The sequence below is a fragment of the Bombyx mori genome, chromosome 4 (assembly GCF_030269925.1).
Source record: "Bombyx mori chromosome 4, ASM3026992v2".
Classification (NCBI taxonomy): Eukaryota; Metazoa; Arthropoda; class Insecta; order Lepidoptera; family Bombycidae; genus Bombyx; species Bombyx mori.
The window spans coordinates 17,837,388-17,859,188 of NC_085110.1; the positions used below are offsets into that span (position 1 = coordinate 17,837,388).

Sequence of the window (21,801 nt, forward strand, 5' to 3'; positions counted from 1 at the left end):
CGCGATCGCGTACCGTTTTTACGTGGGGACGGAATGTCATCCCTCTGTCGAGGGTGACGCCTAGGTATTTGACCTTCGGAGCCCACTGTATAGGCTGGTCAAAGAGAGTGATGGGGCTAACGGCGGAGGTGTTTACGCGCCTATTGGGGAGTGGGGTGCTCGAAGTGGTATTCGGAGGGCGACCCCTTTTGAATAGTACCGCTGTGCTTTTCGTGGGGTTGATGTCTATTCGCCACTTCCGGAACCACTGTCCCATGGTGGTTACTGCGATCTGGAGTCGCCGATGAAGCAACGACATCTTCCTACACGAGTAGTAGATAGCCGTGTCATCGGCGAAGAGATCTAGATGGGTCTCCGGAGACCGGGGTATATCGTTGATATACAATGCCAAATTGTGGTTTTTCTATTTAAAACCGGAATGTCCACTACAAGAGGATCCGAAACATTTTCATTTTTACGCGCCAAGTATTAATTTAATTTTAATGCCATTGTCGCCTAAGGGCCGGTTTCACTATGGACATATATTATCATTTTATGTACGTTTTTACGCACGCATTTTACGGACAATGATGATATTGAATGAATTTTATGATATAATATAGTGACAATTTTTCGCAAGAATTTCATTTTTCACTTTTATTTTTTGTCCTATTGCCTTCTTCATCATATCTTTGCTAACATTTATTTGAATTGCACAATTCGATTTTGTTCCAAACGTGTCATTTTCATTTCCAAGTTTTCAATATATGTATATTTAATTTTATAAAAGCATGTTTTTATGGTATGTGTGTGTATTTGTATTGCATGCAGTCGGCACGTCTCCCTCTCCAATGACAAACTACAGACCTTTGGTAAGATTAAGACTTTTATTATTATTTTGTATTATTTAATTCCAATATTTTAAGTGCACTCATTTTATGTAAAATAAATACATACGTAATGTTTTAAAACTAATCACCCAGAAAATCTTCAAATTGGATTATTATATTTACTAGTAGTCCCGCAATAGTCGAAATTCGACTATAACTAATTGAAATTATAAGTTTGAACATTAATATTCTATTATTGGTTCTATTATCACAGATTTCGGCAAGACTACACTACAGAAAAATAATATTAAAGATAAACAATTAACCTATTCTCAATTTGACCACAGACTATAAGAATAACAAATGTTTGACAATAAACAAAGAGTATATATATTATTATGTATGTGTGTGTCAAATACATGGTAGTGTGTATGTTTTTTTTTATTGATTTAATGTATTTTTAATGCATAATTTAAAAAAAATATTAGCATTCTGCACTCCTTCTCTATATCTATAAGTGTGGGAAATTTCATACTCCTCCGTCCGCGCAATTTTCGTAAAAGGGCTACAAAGTTTTTGCTTCACGTATTAATATATAGATAAATAACAATGTCAAAATAAACTACTATTAAATAGCTCATATTGGATTTATTCAAACGTCAAAATGTGAATTGCGTTTCTAGGGGAAATAGATGAATATACCCATAGGTACTATAATATATAAGGTGCTTAACTAATTATTATCAATCCTCAACAATGATACCTTTGTACTTAAATATCTGTATGTCTCGTTTGTTCTCTAAATCGTTATTAAAGTTTATTGACACTATCCAAAGCCGGTCGCGCTCCGTTCTGGCTATCACTAATTTGTGGCGGTAGGTGGGACATAGAACACAATCTATTGACAGATGCCTATATTTGGCTAACGAAATTGTCAAGATAAGCTTGAATATATCCAAGTTTAGAACAATGATGCTCGGACCGTCGGTCTATCGAGAAATTTCACCCGTTCAGTGGAAGATCTTCTCCATGTTGTATGAAGGACGCATTAAGAATATCCCGTGGATTTGCCAAAACAATCTTCCATACAAACCTTTACGAACATGACTACATAGACATCATTCAAATCAGCCGAGCCTTTCTCAAGTGATGCATACATGTAGCAACATATTTTTACAAAATGTATATAAATACACTTTAGCCTAGTAAAATTTTATTTTTAAATTGCTCGTTCAATTGTTGTGTGCTCTGACATCGTTCTGTTTACAAATAGGGGAAGTTAACCCCGTGGCTTAGTATCTTCCCAAGCTATTTAAGAGAGAGCCTTGTCCGAAAATCCGATAATCGAGAAACGTACATATTTTCTTCAGTCTCAAGCAACACATATCTGAGCGCAGTTCTCTTCTATGTCTCTTAATGGATTCACCATTTCTCTTCATCTACTTGCAGTTGAAGTTTACTATTCTAGTGCTCTTCTAGTTCCTATCCTACTACTATTCTGGTTCCTTTTGGAATATGGATATTCCTTCGTGCAAATCTAATACGAGTAGTAAGTAGGTATATCATCATACCTGAAGCACATTCAAGTTTAATTCATTTCAGTGACATATATATAGGGCAGGAATGAAACATGAAGAGCGTTTTCTTCAGTCCTGTATATCCTATCGTCATGAAACAGTAATTCTAAAGTAAATAATTAATTAACGGACTTTAAAACAAGACTTCGGTTGTAATCTGAATTGGATTCTAGACATGGTTATATTCCATTTCCACGGATATCGATTGTTATGGTAATTGTTATGGTTTTTTTTTAATTGAATTAAAATAATATCGATAAAAGACATTTAAAACGGTATGTAGCCCAGGCATGTTACGACGCGTTCAATGACAAATCATCTCAAAAGTCGAAATAGGGTTATTAGTTTAGGAGATATGGAAAACAGAGCTACAAATACACAAAACCACATAAAAATACTTTTATAACTCACAAGTTGTAATCTTGTTTTGAATTTCCATTTCTATTGATATGTCATAAGGACTTAGCAACATAAGTTGTAAGTTACTTCGCGTTTTATTGTTACTATAATAATAACTGAAAAAGAAAACCTAAAGGATTTAAATACTGCGAATTTAAACCATATACGCCTAAACCGGTTTACGCCTAAACCAGTCTTTAGCATTTACAACAATTTAATAAACATTTCCCGATCTGAAATGTGTTTGTTTGTTGTTTTCCAGGGCTCCGCGGAGTCGAATTGTTCGCAGCCGTCGTCGGAGCTGTCGCTGGACGATGACAAGGAGGCGCTGCGCAGAGAAAAGGAAGCGCAGGCTCTCTCACAGCTGGATAAGGCGAGGGTATGTATGCATGATTAACATTCCAGAAGCCACGTACCATTCGGCTTTGGAATGAACTCCCCTCCACAATGTTTTCCGAGCGCTATGACATGTCCTTCTTCAAACGAGGCTTGCGGAGAGTACTTTATGGTAGGCAGCGGCTTGGCTCTGTCCTTGGCATTGCTGACGTCCGTGAGCGACGGTGACCACTTACCATTAGGTGGGCCGTATGCTCGTCTGCATACAAAGGCAACAAAAAAAAAGGGAACGTTCTAGAAAGCTGAGAAGCGAACTGCACAATCTTCGCACGATTTATGTGTATGTTTGGCTAGTTCTTACCATGTATTTCGGTTATAATAATATTATCCCGATATTTCAGTGATTGCAAGCGTGTTGAGTTTCAGCCACGCATTACACGATTGAATAATTTAAATATGAAAACTCATACAGGGTCATAGTTTGTTGGTCATAATTGTTATCGAGTCATTGTGAGTGTATCTTGTCGGGAGTGTCAATGAGTTCCAGTAGTAACACCTAAAAAAACGAACTAGAAAGAGAGTAGACTAATTATTCTACCCCTGATTATTGCAATAGCACATCATCATGGCAAAGTCGTCGTGGCCTAAAAGATAAGACGTCCGCTGCTTTCGTATCGAGCGATGCAACGGTGTTCGAATCCCATAGGCGGGTACCAATTTTTCTAATGAAATACGTACTTAGCAAATGTTCACGATTGACCTCCACGGTGAAGGAATAACATCGTATAATAAAAATCAAACCCACAAATTTATAATTTGCGTAATTACTGGTGATAGGACCGCTTGTGAGTCCGCACGGGTAGGTACCACCACCCTGCTTATTACTGCCGTGAAGCAGTAATGCGTTTCGGCTTAAAGGGCGGGGCAGCCGTTGTCACTATACTAAAACTGAGACCTTGGAACTTATATCTCAAGGTGGGTGGCGCATTTACATTGTTGATGTCTATGGGCTCCGGTAACCTCTTAACACCAGGTGGGCTGTGATCTCCACCCATCTAGGCGTGATAAGAGTCCATCAAAGTATTCGTAATGTAGATACAATGATTATTTGCACGGTTCCAGTCAAAGCCGGTCGCGTTCGCCGTCCGCACGAACGTCGCTTACGACGCGAAGATCGACGACGACTCGCCCGTGCACGGCACCGCCATCTCCTTCGACGTTCGAGACTTCCTGCACATTAAGGTAACCTTCGCACTCGGACTCCTGGCGATGTTGGTGATCACAATTCATTCACAGGCTTAGTAATTCATAGACAACGTGATAGGCTCTTCTGAAACACGCTTTGTAATTAACTATTTTTATTATTATACACTGTCATATTTACATACAAAAAATGGTACGCTAAGAAAGAAGTAAGAAGTGAAACTTCTTTTGCTGTATTATGGCTGTCTTAATTTTTCGTCCTTAAATCAAATTTTACTTGGACAATATTTTAATGTTTATAAGGGAAACAACCTTACTCGCTTTGTCCTTTCCCTCTCTCCACGGTCGAGTGGTCAGCGAGACGCTCTGTCTATTCTCTCACTCTCGCTCTTCCTAAATTGTATCTTTTCTCTCTAGCCGTAACGAAGCTGTCGACGAAGTTTCACTTCAATAAATAAGTTCGCTATTTCTTTGTGGCAGGGTTATGGTGAGCGCACACGGGCCGGTTGCCCTATTCTGTCTATTTCTGCCGCGAGAAAAATGCAGCCCGGTTTATAAGGAGGGGGACAGCTGTTATAATGTCTCAAAGTGAACGGCAGCATTCTCATAAAGTATATAAAAACCAAATTTTAATATGGATTAAAATTTATTAGCATTCTAAGCTCTTGATCAATCATTAGCGTGAATAAGCACAAGACGTCACGCTCCCACGTGTCCACCTGACGCTTAATATCATCAAGTCGAAATTGGAGCGCTTATGTGTTCATAGCTGCTGTTCTGATCTTCACCTCTAATTTTAAAAAAATACGCCATATCAGTGATAGACTCTCCAAGACCAGTACTGAATTCTAGGAGAAGTACGACAACAACTGGTGGATCGGTCGGCTCGTGGCGGAGAACTCTGACATAGGGTTCATCCCGTCCCCCGTGAAGCTGGAGATGGTGCGCGCGGGGCTGGCCGCCAGGGGCCGCTCCGCGCTCGCCGCCCACCCCCACTCCCGAGGTAGCACTCCCCCCACGCCCGGTACGTCCACTGCATCGCATCCCCCACACGGTACATCGCCGCCGCCCGTGGTCAGCTTGTGCGCCACTACACCACACTACACTTCCCTCGCATAATCTACGTACTGGTCTATGTCATTGAAACACCTGTACATTAATCTATCTTAGCGACATTAACTCACACAACGGTCTGGTCGGGACTAGCGCGCTTGATGCTGTGGACTCAATTCAACACTTCACCATAGAGTATTGCTAGTACTTAAAACATCCAGGAACTGTACACTGTGTGATTGTGTTTATACACAAGCTGACCACGGTCCTGTCTTCGTGCTCTAGACGAAATAATTAATATACAGTTTGTCGTGTTTAACGGTAACCAAACGTGATCTGTGAAGACATAGTCGCCGATACCACAATACGGCAATTGAGGATTAAATTGGGTTGCGTTGTTTCAGTGAAAGTTTCAAATTTAACTTTCCGAATATTAAATTCTAGGGAATTGATAGTTTGTGCATCGTTTTACAAATTTTGTCTTCAGGCGAGAAGATTTTAAGTCTATAATAATAAGTATCCATTTATTAATGAGAACATGTGGCGAACTTGGCTTCCCGCTATTTCCAATACTTGTATTTTTATTACACTTGTCGGCAGACGAGCATACTGCCCTGATGGTGAGTGGTTACTGTCTTAATACTTGAGGCACAGCCAAGCTGCTGCTTACAAATGAGTACTCTCCTCACTCCTTTTCTGAACTCTCCCGATATCCATCCATTACTGAAGATGGTGACTTAAAAGTTCTTTCGTTGCATTCGACTTAACTGAGTAACCATCCGCCGTCCCCCGGTCCATTGGAAAAGCCCAACAGGGAGTCCAGTAAGAGCAGTTACTTAGTCCGACCAGCTATAGAGTGACCTGACGCGAGGTCTTTCTCCACCACAACCAAGCGGTCAAGGGTTTCTGGTTGCCAACCGGCATTATGACCACAATTAGTTTTCAGTTCATTTCACAGACGTCATTGCTTTCCTACCTAAATCCTTATCATTCTCTACTCTACACGAGTCGTTTTGTGTTAAAATTGGCAGTTTACGAACACATAAATTTAAATTGGTGTTGATTTAATTATCCACTTCTTTGTAATATCTACAATTATTATTTCGTCTAGTGCACCACGTACAACGCAGTTTGTTTTCTATCTATCTATCTATTTCTATGTATTTATCCTTTAAAAAAATCGTCTCGCTTCTGTACGTTTAGAGTCTAACTGATTTAAAATTTTCTTATTTTATTACGTCGGTATGACAAACTCTCGTATAACAAGGGGTGTTGAATGCAGTTTATTTAAAGAAAAGAAATTGTACATAGTACAAGTAGAACCAACAGTAAGTCTACTGTCTCGTTCTCTCGCAGGCTAAATCTTAGAGATGTAATTTTTTGTCTCTTTATGTTTTTTGGGTGTCGCGTTACGTGTGTGTGTGTTTTTTTATTGCTGGTGTTAAGTGGTTACCGGAGCCCATAGATATCTACAACGTAAATTTCGCCATCCACCTTGAGACATAAGTTCTAAGGTCTCAGTATAGTTACAACGGCTGCCCCACCCTTCGAATCGAAACGCATTACTGCTTCACGGCAGCAATATGCAAGATGATGGTACCTACCCGTACGGACTCACAAGACGTCCTACCGCCAGTAATTGTAACAGTGCATCATTTCAGTTACATTGAGTTTTAAATAGCGCCGCTCCTTAGAAGAATTAAAATCACTTTTAATGTTTAATTTCGCTAATAGTCTAAGTGGCTATTTCAGCTAGGCGCGGACGAGTAGGTATAAACTCACAACAACCTGAGAGAAAGCACTAACAGAGACCTTAGCAAGAGCAGAGCTTCGCTGAATCTACCGCCGGACCGGAATCTCATTTCTTTCATTCGGAAACACGTGCTGTGTACAAATTTCTTAAAACAAAATGGTAATGGTAATGCGTCTTCCCGACGACGACGACTTTAATCTGATTATTATGCTAAAGTCATAACACCTTCAATTTTGAATTATTCTAGTAAAAACTGCGTTAATTCCTATTGTTATATGTCGGTAAAATAATATATTTAAAATTTATATTTTGGTCGACTTTTACTGAGTAATCTTGTGTTCATCTTATTCTTCCTACAAATTTCGTAATTTGGAACACTTTATAGTTTCATTGGTCAAGAACAATTGGACGCGTCGACGTGTGTGGATAAAATAAACACGAGATTACCATTACAATTGTTTCTAGTCCGTGTAACGAATATACTAAATTGAGAAATAATAAATTTCACGGATTTCATATATACATAAGTTGCAAGACGATCTATATGTGTAGACGTGTTTCGATGTGTTAATTGGCTTTTTGTTCATTAAACACAGAGGGTTACATATAAAAAACTATTTTGAACGATTGAGATTGAGTGACGCTAATTAACTATATTTATAACTTCAATAAATCTTGTCGTAAAACTTCACGCTTATCTTTACAAACCTTTTACGGTCTACTCTCAATGTTCTCCGGTCATCAGTGTGCTTAGTGCGAGTTTTTGAACGTTCTCGATAGCGTAAAAGTTAACTCAAATTTGTATGCAGTTGGAACAGCGCCCCTAGCGGCAAACATTCCAATTCCATACAACTTTGAGTTAACTTTTACGCTATCGTGAACGTTAAAAAGTCGTACTCTAAGCACACAGCACTCTGTCATTGTGACGTTAATGTTGTGCTTATGACGGCTATGAATCGTCTTACTGTTTTTAAATGAACCCTTTGTATTTATAAAAATAAGGGCAAAAGTGAGTATTTATCGCTCGTGTAAATGTGAAGTTGCCTTGATGTTGTGAATGAATGTAACTGCTTTGTACCGCCATACCCACCTCATCTCACGCCGATGCCATCGCGTCGCTTCATTGGTGAGATTGCTCAATTTCCTGGTGCTCTCTATCGAAGATGTAAATTAAATAGATTGTGTAATCAATAAACAAATTTTGTTCCCGTTTTCGAAAAAAGGAAATTAAATTGTACTTTCGACATTTTTATTTAATCTACATCTGTAACGTTCGTTCTCATTTAAAAAAAATATTTTCAGATGTACCCTCCTTCGATCGAGGTAAGAAACATTTTGTCACCCATATTATTTCTACCAGGAAATGTTGCCAATTTTCACTAAACTATATTAATTTGGTAAAAATATTGAATTTACCAATTGCTTAGTTTTATTAAATTTATTTTGCATTTTACCTCATTTTTACCATGCCATGTTACCATTGCACGTGTCCCTTGCATTTATAAATTTGTTTGATAATAGATTATATGGTGAATCCGAACAAAATCTTCAAATCATATTCTAAATATGTTTAGCGAATTTTGCCTTGCAATGTCAGCAGAATTTTTCGGTCCGTGTAAAATTATAAAGTATTTATAATACATACCTACTTCATTTCTTTTTTTAATGTCAAATGTAAGTGTACAAATCTACGGTTTTTTTATATGAATACAAAAGATTCTTGTAGTGTCTGCAAGACAATGAAAATTTTAATCTATGAGACGAACCAAAAAAGCTTTTATCTGAAATGTCTAATAATAATTCTAAATAAAAAAAATTTTAAGCTTCGATTTTTAATGTAAGCATGAACTTAAAAAAATTGATAAAGTCTGAACTTTTTAATTCTCCCGTTATATTTTAGTACATACGTGTATTAAGTATACAATAATGGTTTAAATGCATTCTACTTTATTCAGCCGTTAGTAGTGAAATCTGTGACGAAATATTTTTTGTAATGATTTTCATCTACCCCCAAAGCAACATAAAAAATAAGTTAAGGATATGTACTAAATAATTAAGAAGTAACCAAACAATATACGCTAAAATACAACCTTGTATAATAACATATATGTTGCTATTTGGTGTTATGATTGATTTAAAAAGTCTTAGAAATAAAAGTCATGACAACTAAACAGTGTAATAATACATAATAGCTTTTATAAATAATTTTAGCTATTATAAATGGTGTGCGGTTGCCAAATCTTGTTATTCAAAAATAAAAAAAAACGATTCTAATATGCCACAATCGTTCTTCTGTTTGTTTTTTAAGTTTTTAAATCTGCCAGATGGGGCAGAGAGCTTCAATAGTATTTCGCCATCACGATCGGTCTTGAACTACACGCCTTGTTGTACTACAATTTCTGGCCTGCGAAAATCCCTAACGAATGCCCGCGCGAGGCGTGTCGAGAATTGTCACGCTTAGTAACCCCTAATGATGTGAGATCCGACATTTCGTCAGTTATAATTGAATATGGCTCTTATAAGAGAACATTTAAATTGAAATTTAGATGAATGTTTTCTTATTATTGTTACATTTTTTGTGGCATAAAAGTTATGCACTTACGTAACGATTCAAAATTTTCTGAATATAAGTTATATATTTTAAATACAGTTCTTGAGGGTCAACTCGCCTTCAAAAACTGCACGTAGCGAGGCTTGTGTCGTTTATATATAATATATTTATTAAAGATAAACTCGCATTAATATCCCTTATTATTTGAAATATTAATTGATGGATTATTTATTTATTTATTATATTATATTGGTCTTGTTGGTGCATGCAAGTTTCGTATGCTTGTTTGTTGTAACGGTGAACGCAAGAGGACTCCTTTCCGAGTTAGGGCTCCATTGACGTGGTACGATCTGTAGGTGACGAATCCGACTCGGCGGGCAGGGGGCGCGGGGCGGGCGCGCTGCCCGCTGGCAAGGAAAAGAAGAAGCCATTCTTCAAGAAGCAGGAGGCCTGCACTCCGTACGACGTGGTGCCCTCGATGAGGCCGGTCGTCCTCGTGGGGCCCTCGCTCAAAGGATACGAAGTCACGGACATGATGCAGAAGGCGCTTTTTGATTTCTTAAAAAGGCGCTTCGAAGGACGGTGAGTTCGACTAATAATAATTTCTTGGAGTTCATATCTTAATAAATTATTATTTATAACTAGCTGATAGATTACTTGTGGCGGTACCACCACCTTATCTATTTCCCTGGAGCAGTAATACATTTCGGTTTGAAGGGCGGGGCAGCCGTTGTACTGTAATAACTCAGATTTAGAACTTTATATCTCAAGGTGCGTGGCAGCGCTTACATTGTTGATGTCTATGGGCTATGATGACAAAGTTCGTTTACTGTTTGTCTGGATGCTTGATATCCAATTATGTACTATATATCTTGAAAGCTGTATATGTATGTGTGTAATATATCAGTCTCTGGTTCCTAAACTACAGGGAATCCTAATGCGGGGACAGACGATCGTATGATTTATCCCGGATAATTTGTTTATTTATTCAGCGTCTTCTAACAGAGTCAGAGTCGATTGGCGACTTGACCCATAGACAAAACGTAATACAATGGTTCTAATCAAATAAATAACTGTAGCTTTAACAGCAAACCGAAGTAACAATTTCACCATTTAATCCTATTGATACAGGTCAGCATATTAGAGCGAAATTGTTCAATTATTGTGTCTTCATCGGTATTTGATGCAATTTTTCAAGTTAATCGGACGTCTTGACGCCGTAAAAATGACGTTCACAAACTCCATTACATAAATACCAAATTAATAAAAACTAATAAAAAACGAGTGCTCTTTCTAAACTGTACACAGGTTTTTCAGTCATAGTTGTAATCTTTCATAAACTTCTTGTTCCGAGTATAATGCTTTGAATTATTAACAGTCAACTTCATTGTCATTGTTTTAACGTCGCATACTCTTTAACAATACAACATTACATGGTTTCTGACGGTTCATGATTAGGCGGACTATATAGGTACTGTTACGCGCTGGGGTTCGGGATGAATAAATGTTCCACCATAGTACAACTTAAAACTGTATTTATCACCTAGAGCACATATATCACTTCACAAACACTTTAAAATTCTCAATTCGCTTCTTCCGATTACTAACTGGCTCAATAGTTTACAGTCCTAACAAATTCACCCTCACCAAACCATCAGCATGAACTAACCAGCTCCCCAAACTAACCGTTTCAGGATAATAATAACGAGGGTGATGGCGGACATATCGCTGGCGAAGCGCTCGCTGCTCAACAACCCCTCCAAGAGGGCCATCATGGAGCGCTCCAACTCGCGCTCCACCTGCCTGGCCGAGGTGCAGGTAACCGCTCGCGTCACGTTGCAGGATCATCATAACCAGGGTCTCGGCGGACATCTCGCTGGCCAAGCGCTCGCTGCTCGCCAACCAGCCCAGGAAACCCTTCGTCGAGAGGGGGAACTCCAGGAACAACTGCCTGGCCGAGGTTCAGGTCGGGACCACCAGCTCCGCCTTGTGTGTGTGTGTGTGTGTGTACTACTTACTAATCCGCCCTGTGCCCGCCGCTTGCTTCTCTCACGGTAGTCGATATAGTACGGACGCGTTAGAAACAATTATTTTTGAAGTGAAACTTCTTTAGAATCGTGATTTCAAACTCGATGAAACGAAAAAATAAGTCCATAGTGACAGTTTAATACAGCGCCATCTATGAGATTTTTTATTACTAACGTGTGTATGAAAGCTCTTGTAGTGAATTTTAATTTAGGATTATACGTGAAGTTAAAATATCAATTCACAGAGGGCGCTACCTCATACTATAAAAGATGATTTACAATTATTTACTAATGACAAAATTTTACATATTCTTAGACATTTAGGATAATTGTATTTTAAATTTTGAAGGTTTCACTTCTACCACGTGTGAATTGCACACGTGTATTTTTGTTTTAAATTAAACGAATTAACTATAAGGTAGGTGAAGCTAGTTTGAAATCCATAAATCCCATCAGGTGTACAAGAAAGTGGGTCAAATAATACATTACTACACTTTGGAATGATAATTTCATGGCTTTTTATGGGGGACGCGGGAGGGGCGTTTCTATAGGATAGTACGCGTGCTTCTAACTACTACTAACTTGTTAATCCATGACATAAAGTTTGTTTGTTATTATTAACGGGATATGGTTTTCGTTTGCAAAATATTGTAATTAACATCAGTCAAAGATAATAACGAAATGATAAAAATAGCCTTCTGTCGTAATGATATTCAGGCTGAAATCGAGAGGATATTCGACCTAGCGCGGACCCTGCAGCTGGTGGTGCTGGACTGCGACACCATCAACCACCCGTCGCAACTGGCCAAGACCTCACTAGCGCCCACTATCGTCTACTTAAAGATCACCAGCCCCAAGGTGAGAAGATGCTTCATTTAACAGATGGCCGAAAGAGTCGAGCTGGTGATAAGTCGGATATACGTGGCCATAGGTGTCTCGTGAATGCCACCACCCTAACTTAGTGCATGAGGTTGGTGTTGCTATTGTAGAGTGTAAAGTCCCACCCTTCAATCCGGAACACGTCACTGCTTCACGGCCTATACTTTTTTCTTTTTTTTTCTGTCTGTTTTGATAGTCTTGAGAGGCTTTTCTTTGACATGTAGGTGAGCTTACGGGGCTCAAACCGGGAGTGTTGCTAATACTGGCCCTAGCAAGAGCAGTGCTTCGCAGAATCTATCACCGGATTGGATACGTGAACGTGACCCACTGAGAAGATCCGGCGAGAAACTCGCTGGGCTGTGTCTATGGGTTAATTTTTTGAGCGATGACTGGGGGGCCTACACAAGTACGATACAGGCACTCATTCGTCTAAAGGTCAAAGAAGCCACGGACTGTCCATTTAAACTAAAGAAAAATGAGGATCAGTAAAGAGCCTCGGTTTGCAGGTGCTGCAGCGATTGATCAAGTCCCGGGGCAAGGGCCAGACCAAGAACCTGTCCGTGCAAATGGTGGCGGCCGAGAAGCTGTCGCAGTGTCCCAAGGAGATGTTCGACCTCGTGCTGGACGAAAACCAGCTGGAGGACGCCTGCGACCGCATCGCAGAGCATCTGGAGGTCGGTTTTTTGGTACTTGAAAACCTGAGGCTCTAGATTAGATAGTCAGAGGCTTGGCTGAGCGACAGTAACCATCAACGTGGTCGTATATGAGCGTTTGCCTTCGAAGGCAGTAGCAAAATGTTGATTGGTTATCTTCCATTTTTCCAGTGAGACATCAGAAACTTCACTTTCTCTAGTTCAAAGAAACTTATGTTATCACCGATAGAGTGAGGTAGTAGCTTACTAACTACGCATGATGTGTGTTGCAGAAGTACTGGCGCGCCACGCACCCCCCAGCCGCCGCCCCGCTGGCGCCGCCCGCCGCCCCCCGCGCGCACCTCGCCCCCCTGCCCCACCTCGCGCACCTCGCGCACGCCCAGCCCGGTGAGTCTCCGCCGCGACCGTCCCACTCATTAAAACTGTCTCAATATATTTGTCTGACAATGGACATAGTAAGTCAAAGCGACATTAAGACTAAAATGCAAATAATACGAAATGCCCATAGCACTTGTGCAACTATATTAATATTACATTATCCTATATTATTCCCCAAAATCAAGTTCACTATCACATCAAATACACATACCAAGATACCCAAAACTGACACATTAAAATATCATTTCTGCGATTTCGTTTATTTACCAACGAATTTAGACGTGGCTGGTTAGATATGACAGCCTTCAATCGATAGCCAGATTTAAAATCTCGTTCGTAAAAAAAAATGTCACATCTCTAGAGCAATGTGGTGAAATCCTAATTCTCTAATACAACTCCATATTAAACAGCTCTCTCAACTAAACTAGAATAGATTCAAACAATATAAGACATGAAAAATTAATAAATAGTGAGTAAGGAATGCTCCAATATACGGGCTGTATGCCTAAAACCCTTTTACTTAAATGTACCATCCTAAATCCGAATATAGATTATACATTGAGATGCAAAATTAGTCCCGCCATTTTGAATACATGAAATTCGTTGTATGTATTCAAAATGGTATTTGTAATATGTAACGAAAAAGAACACAAATTTTATACATCCATATAAATCGGAATAATCACAGTAAATAAGTCTATAAACGAAATAGTAATTCTCGATATTAAAGGCACAATATCGGATATCAATGATTTTTACTTTGGATATAATTTTAATTTTTAAATTTGCTTCTAAAGTATTATATGTGTACAATTCAAAAAATTAGATATCTTTGAATAATTTATCTAAAATTGTAGTTTAGTAGAACTCTAGAGCAGAAGCGTCCAGGTCAGAGAGATGTATACATAAAAATGTACTAACAGTACATATTTCTAAAATTATTACCTTAGTACTATAAATTATTTAACCGATGTGTAACCGCGGACTGCATTGTTTTGATCCCCCGGCTCACTCTGGAGGTCACCGGGAGAGATCCGACTCGTACAATTATGAGAGGGAAAGAGGTAATTAACCTAATACTGGTGAAATCAATTTTATTATTTACCTTTTAGAAAATTATGTTGCTTCAGTAAATTACTACACTTAATAGGTAACAACTCTTCAATATTACGAATACTGGTGGAGTAATTAATATCTTGTGGTCATAAATTATTTCAACACATTTTATTCAGTATTAAGGAATATCTATGCTTAGTTAGTTATCAGACTTGCAATTTTATAAAAGTCATTTATAACCCATTTGTAACCGTGCACTGCATTACTTTGATCCCCCTGCTCACTCTGGAGGTCACCGGGAGAGGTCTGACTCATATAATTATGAGAGGGAAAGAGGTAACTCATACGAAATGGTCAGCTGTAATTAAGTAGATTGTAGATAGTGAATGTAATGTCAACTCCGCCCGATCAAAAATAATTTAAATCATGACATCCCTCATTCATAGATGGCGCTTTCGTTATTTTTTCATGCTGTAGGAGGTATACGTAAACTTTATTTTTGTAAAAAATTCCATCATTCACATTTAGGTAATCCATCAACTATGGTTTCCTGAAACGGCCGAAACATTTGTAATTGTATGCCCTTGCCATGCTGACACGAGCCCCGTTCATTTCAGTACAAGCGTCTGGTCAAGCTCATTAACCATCGCCCCGGGGACCTTAGATCCTTCTCATAAGTCAGGGACGCCGGCAGATACCACAGGTTTAACATTACTGGCCGCGCATTGCAGAGGCTTGTGGAATGTACGCTTATACTAACTAACCTTGACCCCTCTTACATCCGCCTGTCAGGGCCGCACTTTGGTTGTAATGGAATGGAAATGTTTTATTAACTTTTTTGAGTCTCATTGACATTGTTTGATGCCTCAATCCTCACAATGAGAGGACTTAATATTTGTTTCGACTGTCGCACTTCCATTTTTTCTTTAACATCAATCTAAACTAGTTCTAATTGCCATTCGCCAAGATCGTTTTCACAAGTCAGACGGGCTTCAGACGCGGTCTGACGTAGAAGTTTTCCACAGGAGTGCGCTCCCCTCCCCCCTCGGCGGAGGTGGTCCTTCCTTGTCCGGGGATAATCCGCAACTCCGGGGAGGTCACGTTGCAGTAGTCAACTACTGTGTTATAGGTCTAAGTGACAGTAAGTTAGGTTGTCCCCCTGTTTCACCCTTACCCTGCGTGTGTGACAATTTTGATTGACTAGTTTGGTTTTTGTCAATGATTTTGATTGGTTTTCGTTTTAGAGTGTTTTTACAATTCGACCTGGACATGTTCAAACTCGCATATGTATTAATTTTTTTGTTAAACAAGTAAATATCGTCACTATTTAAATTCTAAATATTCTTGGCATAAGTATGTTTGAACAGATCCAAGTGAGAAATGTATTATGCATATCGAAGTGTAGAGTTGTGAGTAGTGCGGGTGTCGCAGGCGGGCGAGCCCGCGGGCCGCGCCCCGAGCGGCTGGAGGAGGAGTACTACGGGCGGGAGCGGTACGCGCGCGAGTACGAGTACGGACACGACTACACGCGCCGCGACCCCGACGCCGACGAGTACGGGCCCTCGCGCCGAGCGCTCAACGCTGTCTAGTGACCTCAACATGTGACACGCTTTGAGGCCGCCAGCGCAACAGGGGCCTAAGCTTAAGACTAAAGATTCGATAAAATATAAATACATCAATAACTATAAATTTGGTAACGCCACATGTTATTTAAGTAAAGAACTAGTTAGGTTTAGTCCACTGTGTGAATTAAAATCTTTATGCTGAACTTTGGTACGTACGAATACAAGTATAAGGTAAGGCCACTTTTGCGCTGACCGTTTCTATTGCTCCAACTCTATAAAAGACATTTTATATTTTCGATTTTAATATAAAACGCTGATTGGAGGGATGTTAGTATGTGGCGGTCGGCGGTCGCCCGCTTGTCGCTTGTCGCTGCCGCCGGACGCTCGCCTCGTGCTACTTGTAACCAGATAATTCTAGTTACTACCGTTAGATATTATCTGTAATTTCCCATTTTTTTGAAAACATACTCTGTAATTATACTGCATCGTCTGTACTTCATTGTTGCATCATTTGTAAATAAAATATCTTTATATCGAACTTTGAATTATTTACCCACCCCTTACTTCAGTAATTACTTGAGCTGTTTTTGCCGTGTGACATATGGTCACACCAATGAGAATAGTATTATGCAGAATTTAACAGAAGTCGGAGAGTGAATATGGTCGCCCAGCTGGTGAATATGGTAGCTGCGGTACCCTTGATACGGGTACGTATAATGGCAACTCCGGATATACATACTGATAAGTTGAAATAGTTTGTGTATTGTCTCCAATGTGTAGTTTAAAATGAACCTTATAATTAATGAGTAAGGTACCACCAAACTTTCGGCTGATAAAGTACAGTACATCCGTTTCCATAAGTTTGCTTCTATTAACAGAAACGAAAAAGAAAAGAGTTATCAGGAGAGGGATACAAATTAAGTTTATTAAAGGGAAAGAAAAAAGCTTGGGAAGAACTGGTCTAAGCGATTAGGGCCCAATAAGTAGCCAAGTAAATCAAAATTGTAATTGAAGTAAATGGAACTTACGAAAAAACTAAAATAAAACATTCAATTATTTCTGAAAACTGACTTTTATTATAGACGTGCTTCCGATAAATTCGTTGACATGTTTTGTACAGCTTAAATCTGTACTCAATAAATTATTTTATATTATAACATATAAATATTTATCTCCCACATTGACCTCTTTGGTGTCTACTAGCTAATTAGACTACTTACTAAAATATATACAATTCCAAATAATGTCAACTTTAGTGCACAGATTATTAGAGTACTCATAAATTAAGCTGTTTAACTTTTGTTAACTTTTACATCGATCATGAATCTTCTATAGGCGGTAATAGCATTTGCAAGAATTAGGTGGTGTTACTAAAGATTAAGTATACAGTTATATCAAAAACAAAATTTAATGATCTATGTTCAAGTTAAAACCATTTTGTTACAATCTAATACCAACTAACCTCTTCTCTTATTGCGCTGTGAGGATGACTTCAATGACAACGCGATTATTAAAACTTTGAAATAATAAATCGTTTTATTTTAACAAAAACAATTATTATTTCTAAATAAATTACAATATAAACAAAACGGTAAGAGGAATATGTAATACATACATAAAATATATTGTACGGAACAGCGAATTTTAGTTGTATTTTTTTAGAAAAAGGTCATTTAACTTGGCGACATCTACAGCAGGCGTAATATTATGATCACATGTCAAAATTATTAATTTATATATTTTATGAGGATGATTGCTTTATGAGGTGCCTTGGTTTACGGCGATACCGACGTACTGACTCCTCACTTCGATTACTTGCGTACGTCAGTAGTACACCGTAAAGTGGAAAACTATACTAATTTGCTAAGCCAAGCATTAACAACTGCCGTTTTAGTAACCATAATTTTAATTGTCTTACTTACACTTCGATAAACGAAGCTCTTGTTATGCTCGCGACATTTCAAAATCATAGAAGCACTTTTATTGATATAACCATAGTTTTCAAACAGCCTGTATACTTACAACAACGTTATCCGCTGGCTTATATTAGGTGTAGGGCGTGCATTAGAAAATCGACACTCAGAATTGGTTCAGCGATAAATTAAAGAACACTCAGGGAAAGTATTCACTGTTGGTTATATTCCCAGCCGTGTTCTAAATCTAGTATAAACTTTCTTGAGCCATATAGGCAGACAAATAATATGTATCCGTGCTGAGAGAACTATGATCATACTCTGATTGATACGACTAATTATAACAATAAGCTCGCCATAACTCGTTAGATTAGATGGATGGTTTCCAAAACAGTTATTATTTAAAATAAAATAAAATCATAGTCGTCGTTTTAATATAGATTCGCTAATTAAGGTATTCATATATTAACCAATCAACAGGCGATCCCTGGTAGAATAAAAAAATCTGATTGGTCAAAGGAATAGCGCGACAGTCACAGCAGGCTTTTTCATACATTTTAAACATCAAAAACTGGCCGTATTATTTTATTAGTGAAGATTTACCTGTTCTAATATCGCCAAATACTATACTTTAAGTACTATACTAATAGCTTGCACCTAGCATTAGGGTAGAGACGTGCCGATGAATCTAAGTTTATTACCGGACCAGTGTGCTTAGTGCGAGTTTTTTAACGTTCTCGACAGCGTAAAAGTTAGCTCATATTTGTATGGAATGGGATCGTTTGCCTACGTTTGCCGCTAGGGGCGCTGTTCCAACTGCATACAAAATTGGGCTAACTTTTACGCTATAGAGAACGTTAAAAAACTCGTACTAAGCACACAGACCAAAGCAAGCTGATTTATGGTTTTTTAGTGTACGGTCAGCTGCAAAATTGCACGGATACCTTGAGCTCTAAAATTCTATGAACACTAGAATCCAAGATAATAAAAACAAACGAGATGGTGTTAGTGTTTCATTTACTACATGCATAGTATTAGGTAACGACTCGATTATCCGATATTAATCTAGTCTTGTTTTTTACCTAATTACCGATACATTTTAAATAGCGATAAACACATAACGCAACACAAACAACAGCTAATATAACTATACAATAGTACAACCCGCTCTCAAGAAAATAATACTGCCACTGATTAGTAATACCGTATTAATAACAGATGGCGCTACATGTTCATACGGTATTGACTGTGCTATCCATGCACTTTTGCAGTACACCGTATGTATGGTAGATATCTCAGTTCCGTCTTATCTGTAGTATGTAATGTATGTTACATAGTTTTTTTTTTCTTTCTAAAACATTCCAGTGTTAAAACGTTCTAAAATGTTTCGAATTCAAATGTCCATCAAATGAAATCCAATTCATCAAACCAAGAAGTAAATCGATTTTGCAATACTTAACCCGACTAGATCTAGGATGAAGAATAATATTGAAAATTAATTATATATTCAACACATAATATAATAAAATGTGCGTGCAATTTAATGTTACTGGATTTGAGATAATGTTGTTATCATGTTGATTTGTTTGAATTTTATGTGAATTAAACATTACTAGATATTTAATTTGCCACGAAATAATCAATCAATTAATTTAATTTTCATATGTTTACAGCGGTTATTTCCTTCAAGTAGAACAAGAACATTTTCCAGAACCAGCCTCGATCGACCTTAAGCATACCGTTAGCAACATTTCTTTGGTTTCACACGATTCCCATTAATATTTACACTTTACAGAATTTATTTACATACCAAATTAACATTTCCTTATAAGATCAAATGTATAGATAATCGTTTTTTGTTTCCTGGCAATATGTTATGCTTGGGAATTTGTATACAGGACTGTATCGTTTGTCGTCTGATTCTAACGACAGCGCAGAGAGGGCCCGGGAGGGTTCATCGAGTGATGGGAGGGAGGAGGCGAGGTGTGCGGCATGTGGGGTGCCAACGGAGGCAGCGGGGGGCGGAGGGGGTACGCGAGGGTTCCGCCGCACACGGAAATGGCAGTCGCTCTCAGGGGGCCAGGCCCGTTGCACCAATAGGGGCAGATCGTCTGGATGGAGCTTTCGCTCGTATTCTTGTGATGGATACACCTGGAAAAATACATTTAGAAATTTTAATTCCGTGGAATTCCTGTAACATCAGGTTGACGATGAGTTGGTTGGTATGCAAAATCTAAGCTTATTGACAAATTAATTATTTTTCGTATTCAATTTCTATTGTTAGCAGTATCGTGTATGTGCTACACTCAAAGCTTTTATTTGCTACTATTTATTATACTCGAACAGTTTTTGTGATGACGAAGTTTTTTTTTCACGGGAAGATTGCTTTCCGGTGTGTTCTATAATAAGCGACCAAAAATGACATTTACTAGGATACCTAAAATTATAAACGAAAACTAATATGTATATGCAGAGCCCGAATTTAAAAAAGACTCCGGTCACATCTGACGAACCGGTGACGCCAGGTGGGGGAGGAAAGTCGAATGGAGGCCACGGATGGGTACCAGGAGCGTCAGGCGTCCTCCAACCAGGTAGACCGACGACTTAGTGCGCACGGCGGGAAGTCGTTAGATGTGAAAGGCGGAGGACCGCGTTGATGGCATTGGGGAAGGCATGTGTCCAGCAGTGAGCAAATAAAGGCTGATGATAATGATGAATACCAGTTACCCAATATGTACCTCCAAAGTAAACTAAAACGTATAAGAAACTCTTACCTCGTACAAGGAGAACCGCTCGACGCCTTCGGTCGAGTCGTAGCAATGCAACAGAATGGCCAGTAGCTCGTCAGCTGTTGTACGCTCGCTCGTGAGGATGCACTTGTACTGGGACGAGGACATCAGCGCCGAGTCGTATATCTTCACCAGACCACCGGGACGCATCTGCAGCGAGAATCTGTAACGAGAAAGGGGTAAATCAGTTCTGGTGGCCAACAAAATTGCCATTCACCTCCGAGGTTTCAAAGAGATCATAAGCAAAGGCTATGAATAAAATTAAGTTACTTTGTGATTGCTTTCGCTACGAGGAAGAGCTCACGGCCCAGGCAGCGAATGTTTAATAGCTATATAAAAACATTACTTAATATATACCGCGTTAATAGGTGAAGCCGCCTTAAGACATTAGGTCGAAATCTCAATCCTATTGCATAGCGGCTTATACTCTTCAAATCGAATCATAGGGTTTCTTCGCGACAGAAACAGATCCAACAGTGTGGTTCCTTAATAAGTAACGGTTTATTATAGGAAATAAAAAAGTATCGTAATCAGACTCAATAACCACTACCATCGGTGTGACTAATATGAACAATACGCTTATTTGTACATTGTTGTGTAGTGTGTGATATAACGTTACAAATTACATTCGAGTTTATATTCTTTATTTCAGTTTCTGGAGTTTCTCGAAAGTTAAACTAGACCATTAAGTGATCTATTTATTAGTTATCTATTAACACTTCATTATTCATCAGACGAGATAAGTTGATTATGATAAAAAAAAAACTATTAGTAGAGGACTTAGCACTAACAGAGTATCTCATCTCACAAGATTGAACACTTTTAATTTAGTTTTTTTTTATGACGATCGTCATAATCCG

At 38.6% G+C, this 21,801-nt stretch overlaps 1 protein-coding gene and 1 long non-coding RNA gene across 27 annotated transcripts in view; one reads left to right on the forward strand and one right to left on the reverse strand.

Annotated features, from left to right (window-relative positions):
* The window catches only part of LOC101738340 (voltage-dependent L-type calcium channel subunit beta-2), a 234,453-nt gene extending 217,676 nt beyond the window's left edge, over positions 1-16,777 (forward strand). For 6 of the 26 annotated variants that reach the window (XR_009973052.1, XR_009973059.1, XR_009973069.1 and 3 more), the window contains 12 exons: positions 3,048-3,164; positions 4,244-4,363; positions 5,177-5,348; positions 8,433-8,453; positions 10,038-10,263; positions 11,524-11,674; positions 12,426-12,566; positions 13,094-13,261; positions 13,513-13,626; positions 14,616-14,681; positions 14,944-15,010; positions 16,106-16,777. This is a non-coding gene — a long non-coding RNA (voltage-dependent L-type calcium channel subunit beta-2). Of the gene's footprint in view, positions 1-814; positions 852-3,047; positions 3,165-4,243; positions 4,364-5,176; positions 5,349-8,432; positions 8,454-10,037; positions 10,264-11,375; positions 11,500-11,523; positions 11,675-12,425; positions 12,567-13,093; positions 13,262-13,512; positions 13,628-14,615; positions 14,683-14,943; positions 15,011-15,291 lie in introns of those variants that run through there. The other 20 variants (XR_009973058.1, XR_009973068.1, XR_009973053.1 and 17 more) reach the window with 17 other exon arrangements.
* Positions 16,778-17,292: 515 nt separating this feature from the next.
* LOC101738478 (uncharacterized) overlaps positions 17,293-21,801 on the reverse strand; it is an 87,666-nt gene continuing 83,157 nt past the window's right edge. Inside the window, exons 4-5 of the mRNA XM_038010622.2 lie at positions 20,927-21,104; positions 17,293-20,303 (exon numbers count right to left, since the gene is read on the reverse strand). Coding sequence (XP_037866550.1) covers positions 19,986-20,303; positions 20,927-21,104 — 496 coding nt within the window. The 3' untranslated portion in view covers positions 17,293-19,985. The remainder of the gene's footprint in view (positions 20,304-20,926; positions 21,105-21,801) is intronic.